This window comes from Myodes glareolus, chromosome 14 (assembly GCF_982192425.1).
Source record: "Myodes glareolus chromosome 14, mMyoGla1.1, whole genome shotgun sequence".
Taxonomy (NCBI): domain Eukaryota; kingdom Metazoa; phylum Chordata; class Mammalia; order Rodentia; family Cricetidae; genus Myodes; species Myodes glareolus.
The window spans coordinates 20,060,820-20,066,842 of record NC_142039.1 but is presented as its reverse complement, the minus strand read 5'-3'; the positions used below and the strand labels follow the sequence as shown (position 1 = coordinate 20,066,842).

General features: G+C 47.1%; 1 protein-coding gene across 1 annotated transcript; it reads left to right on the top strand.

Moving 5' to 3' along the window:
* The first annotated feature begins 263 nt into the window (after positions 1–263).
* Positions 264–3,945, top strand: LOC125417580 (uncharacterized). The gene is made up of 2 exons (XM_087896735.1): positions 264–349; positions 563–3,945. Exons 1-2 carry the CDS (start codon positions 264–266, stop codon positions 3,894–3,896), a joined length of 3,420 nt encoding a protein of 1,139 aa, XP_087752861.1. The 3' UTR covers positions 3,897–3,945.
* Positions 3,946–6,023: the final 2,078 nt, after the last annotated feature.

The following is a 6,023-nucleotide window of genomic DNA, read 5'->3' as shown; positions in this document are numbered from 1 at the left end:
CTGGATTTGGAGGTAAATTGGTTGTTTGCCTCTTCTGAGACAATTTCTCCTCTCAGAGCCCTGGTCCTTCCTTCCACTCCACAGGCAAATAATGACACCTATGGAGGTCATTAGATGGGGAGACACCGGGTTCATGGAATTGTCCTGCCCAACATGCACCTTGTTCTCAATGCATTAGGGCACACGGTCATGCTCATGGCCATAATAGAGTACCTGTATAACAGTTGATATCTATGGAAGGAAGGTTCATTCAGTCCGGTAAGATGCCCGGTCCTTCCAATACCCACCAATATCCCAGTCTCCATTTCCAGCTTACAGAGTCAGCGGGAAGAAACCTAAGGAGGACAAGGTACTGGGTTCACTTCTGTACAGGTGAGCCATCCCCAGTTCTCTCTGACTCACTCCTATTGCCTGCTATGTGATCACCCGTGACCAGGGCATAAGGTTATCCTGGGAATAAGGGCTCCCTGGATGGGTGGGATATGAATACAGCCCTGGAGTTTAGGATAACAAGGTCTCGTATAGAGCAGAGAGTGGAACGGTGGTGGTGATGGGCTGCGAGGGTCCTTCCCTATTCATCTTGCCCAAACTCCTGGCCCCATGAGATCCTGGCTGCAATCATATCTCCTGCCTTTTACAGCATTCAGGAGAGGCTTGCCAATACCATCAGCATTTGCAGCCAGTTAGGACAAGATGCCTCAGGTGAAGCATTCAAACCAGATGCTGCCAAAGCTCACCTGCCACCTAGACAGCCCACAGGGGAGTCTGAGGAAACCCATTCATCGCTAGAGACTTCCTCTGCTTCTTGCAACGAACACCTGTTGCTCAAAGATTCTAAACCCTTATCTCCTGTCATGCTGAATTCCTCACCGATGGAGTCACAGTCATCTGAGAGTGCCTCTTGGCCACCAGAGACCTTGACAACTGGAAGACACCTTTCACAATCACAACAAAGGGTATCTTCCTATCCATCAGATCCTCTGGATCCTGTGGCTTGTTCTCCACCCATGACTGATCCCAGTGCGGCAACTCTTCACGTTGAAAGGAAAATGCTAGAAACATCACAAAGACCCACTCTGCCAGGTTTGCCTTCACCCATACCAACCACCGCAGGTATCAACCTCTCAAGGAGGCCTACTTCAACCATCACAGACCTTAACTACTCTAGCAGGTCTACTTCAATCAGCCTAAACCAGGAACACTTAAGCAGGCCTACCTCAAGCACTCCAGGTGTTGGCCATTTAGACAGGCCGACCTCATCCTCTCCAGGCCTTGAACACTCAAGTAGGCCTATCTCAGGCCCTTTCAGGTACCAGTTAACTTCGAGAACCGTGTGCCACTCTACCTCCGCACCTGATGAGGCCTTGAAAGAAGATCTTGCTCTCACCATCGATAAAGCCTCATTCTGGAAAGGCCCCAAAGACAGCCAGTTAGAGGCTGTGGAGCCCACTCTCATCAGCCCTGTTATACATGAGATTCAGCAAGATCATATCAGGAAAAGAGTCCAACAAAAACATTGCAAAGGGGAAACAAAAGGAAGATCAGACCTTTCCACCATCGGCATGGTCAATAAACTGGATTCCTGCAGCAGCAAGGAGGGCAATGTCACCTCATGCCCTTTCTGGATGGACCCAACTCACAAGAGGGTCCTAGCTAATGGCTTACAAGAGAAATGTGTGCAGCTTTACTGGGGTCTCCCCTGTCTCCACAGTGAGTCCCTAGTGGCTCCTGTCAGCATGGCAGGCTCCCCACTAGATCTCGCCTTCATTTTGTTTAATGGACTCTCTACTTACAGCCCATCACATGTAAAGAATAAAGGCCATCCACAGCTCTGTTCTCCAGAGCCCTTACTTCAACACTTGGTCAAATCCCAGCCACTGTCTTCAAAGATTTCCTGGTCCCGAACACCATCAGAGACTAGAATCCAAGGCAAGGCCCATGACGCATCCTCTCTCTCAAAGCTGCCATGCAATTCACCTCCAGTGAAGAAAGATGGGGCTTCTTGTCTTACATCTTCAAGAGCCCAATTTATTGTTTCTCCCAGGGCTCAAAACCTAGAGCACCACCTTATCAAAAAACAAGGAGAAATCTCGAGTGATTTGCCAGTCAGCGATAAAAAATCTCAGGAAGCAGCCAATCAAAACACTATTAAGGGTTGGGACTCACTGGGTCAGGAGCCTGTTGTCCATAACCAGGGGGATTACATTAGCCCTGAGTTCCGGGAGAAGACAGAAGAACACTTCAAAAAGAGACGCACACAACACCAATTTCAATGGCCCCCTAAAGTCCAGCTATCTCTGGACTTGGGTCAGGCAGAAGTTAATCACAGGATTTCATGTCCCTCATCACAGGCAAATGAAAGTGGAGAGAGTCTACAGAGTGTCTCAGCAAAGGGTCCTGAGATGTTACAACCATGGCAGACCACACTCAGGGATCTTCCAAAATATCTGGAAAGAGCTCTGGAACAAGATCTGCCGCCAGAGGGTTCCCAGGGCAGAGGCCTCAAGACCATAAATACTTTAAACCTGAAGACGGCTACATCTTTAACCTATCCACAGTCCTCCAAAGCCTCTCTGTCCTGGGAATCAACATACGACTCCATGATCGAAACAGCCAGTATTCTGGGACATCCAATCCAGCAAGCTCCAGAAGGAGACATGAAGATAAAAGCGTCATCTATGGAGTCTCAGTACACACAGAATTCTCCTTCTGTCTTGCAGCCAGCAACCCTGAGAGAGGTGCCACCTTGTAACAACTCTGTGTCCTCTGAGGCCCCTACAACTGCCCAGAGATACAATGACACTAATTTGTCCACCCCACAGTGCCTTGTGGGCAGAATATGGCACAGGGAAAGAGTTGATAGATCTATGGCAGAAAACCCAGAGCCTAATCAATGCCAACTTCACGGTATCTGGAAGACACTGGAGAGTGAGAGGTTTACATTAAGAGAGGACCAGCATGGGGTCTCAGTGGAGGAGATCAGTGGCTCTTCTCAGTCCTCATATAGCACGGCTATCAGGGAGCTGGAGGAGACAGAGGAGGAAGAATCTTGTGACTGGACACACCCAATGGAAACTGGGAAGATGGGTGATTTTGCAATCAATAATCAGCTAGAGAAAAGTAGAACTCTATCACCCTCTTCTAAAACCTATTCCCACGTTACAGACGACTCAAGCCTGAGCTCGGCGGCTGGCTTAGACCTGCGGGACTGTGCCCCCGAGAAAGTATGCCAGGACTGGGACCCCGAGGTTCTGCTTGCTGCCGATATCCTGGCCTCCAGGACCTCCTGGTCCAACTTTATAAAGGAGTTTACTACACACAAGTTACCCGTCCAAAATAAATCCCGTTTCTCATCAAGAGGACGTAGTTTCCACCACATTTGCAAACTGCAGGAACAACAGCAGTACCAGAGCTTTGTCACAAACATGCAGAAAGATAAATACAGAAGTCCTCCAAGGCAAGACACAAAACTTCATGGTACGAAACCTGTGCAAGGCCATCCATCAAATGATGAAACGTTTGGGGACAAAATTAAAAAGGTTATATTCTCAACTTTCACCCCCAACTGTAATATACAAGAGAAATCAAGGCCAAACTGCCAGAGTTTCCCATCTTTTACCCAAGGGCCACTCACAGGTCCTAGTCTTCCCCAAAAAGCAAGGAGTAAGCCAGTCTACGAACCAAAGATAAATCCAAAAAGCGTTGGCACTGTTTATCATGCAGGCATCAAGAGTCAACCTTCTTTTGATACAGGGATACCCTATGTCAAGGAGCAGGTGCAGGCAACCAGAGACCCTGTCTCCCGAGCCAGCTCCTGTTATAAAAGCGCCCACATGCAACATGCTCCTGGGATCCCAGTGTCCTGCCCAAGGCACAGACACTGCATTAAAGTTTGAACAGGAAAGAAAGTGCTTTCCCCAAATTAAAGTCAACTTTTATGCTTTACTTTCTCTGAGAATGTGTTTTCTTGTGGTTGTATCTGCTTGCTAGGTCAAAGAGAAATGTTTGCATCTGGTCCACCTTCAAGACTGCTTCAGGAGAGGATATGGAACTATAAAGGGGAGACAGAACCATCCCCAAGGTCCATCACTGTGGGTAGCGTCAATCAAACTGTAATTATGGAAACAAAAGATTGAGGATTTGTGTGTGAGTGTGTGCATATGTATGTGTGTGTAATTGTAGAGGGGAGGTGTCTAAATGAACTCTACAAAACACAAAAAAGAAGTCTTTGGTACTAGGGATTGTGATCAGTCAACCATGTAAGACCCCACCCTAAGGGTCAGCTCCTATCCCAACTACCACAGGTCTTGACCACCAATGCAGGAGTATACTGGCCACCCCAGGTGTTGACCACTCCAGCAGAGCTGAGTCCACAGAATGTCTCATCAAAGGCTCCGAAGATATTTTAACCATGGAGGACCCCACACAAGGATCTGACACACTCTCTGGGCAGAGCTCTGGAAAAAGATCTGCACAGGTCCCCAGAAGGCTCCCTAGTTAGAGTTATCAAGGCCTTCTCTGTGACAGAGGGGGAAATATGCCACATGAGACACCCAAGAGGTGATGTGCAAAGTGGTTCCCAGGAGAGACAAGGAAAGAAACAGTTAGAAGTCACCCCGAGGAACCCCTTAAGTAGTAAGTGTAGGAAAACTAGTGACAGTATATGGTACCCGTTGGAATCTCTTATGGTGTATGTGTAGAACATGCATTCATTGGTCCCATCTGAAATCTCCAAGCCAAATATGGAAACTTAGAAAAACTTATGTTAACTGATTCAATCCCTAACATTAAAATTCCTAATGGGCCTTCTTGACAAGATCCAGGCACTCAGAAGTTGTTAGAAACATGTATTTCAAGATACCTGGTGATACACAGATGTAGCCTACCCCTAGAGGCCTTAAGATCATATATATTTTATACACGAAGAAGGCTACAACTTTACCCTTTTCACATTCCTCTGTGAATCCCTGTCCTGGGACTCTAAAGACAACTCTATGATACAAATATCCAGTGACCTGGAGAAATCATGTAGCAAGGCCCAGAAACAGATGTGAAGACAAAAGCTTCCTCTGTAGAATCAGTCCACACAGAGCTCTCCTCCTGCCCTCCAGCCAGCATTTCTGAGAGAGTCTCCACCTAGTATCAATGCTGTGCCTGTTGAGTCTCTTATAATTGTCCAGGGGTACAATGTGACTTCTGTGTCCACCTCACAGAGTCACATGGGCAGAGCGTGGCACATTTGTTAGGTTTTGGGCAGAAAACCCAGAGCTGAATCCATGCCCCGTTCCAGGGTTTATGGTAGTCAAAGAAAGTGAGGGTGTGACTTTAAGACTTAACAACCTTGGGGTGGCAGTTCAGGAGAACAGTGGGGCTTCTCAGTCCTCAAGTAGCAGCGATAGCAGGGAGTCGGAGGAGACAGAGGGGGAAGAATCCTGTGCATGCACATGCCCTGTTAAATCTGGAAAAATGAGTGATTTTCCAATCAATCGATTGCTGGAGACAAGTGGACTCTGTCATTTATTTTAACCCCTTTTTCAAGAATGTAGACACTCAGGCCTGAGCTCAGCTGCTCGCTTAGTCCTGCAGGCATGTATAACTGGAAAGGTAGCACAAGACTGGGCTGCCTAGGTTCTGCTTGTTGCAGATATCTTGGCTTCCAACACCTCCTGGTCTATCATCAAGACTGAGTCCACTACAACTAAGTCACCTTTTCAGGATAGGTCCCCTTTCTTACCACAAGAATTGTAACCTGTAGGAACCATATCATAGCCATGGCTTTGTTGCAAATATCCAAAAAGGTCAATACACAACTCTCAGGCACAACATACAAATAAAGGGATGAAGGCTATCCAAACCAACACATCAAGTAATGAAAAGTAGGGAGACTGAATGAAAAGGCTGATAATATCGATTTTAACTCCCTGCCTAAAGTGAAAGAGAACTCCAAGCAAAAATGCAAGGGTTTCTCATCTATGACCAAAAGCACCAAGTGCCACTAGCAAGCAAAGTGTAAACTATCATAG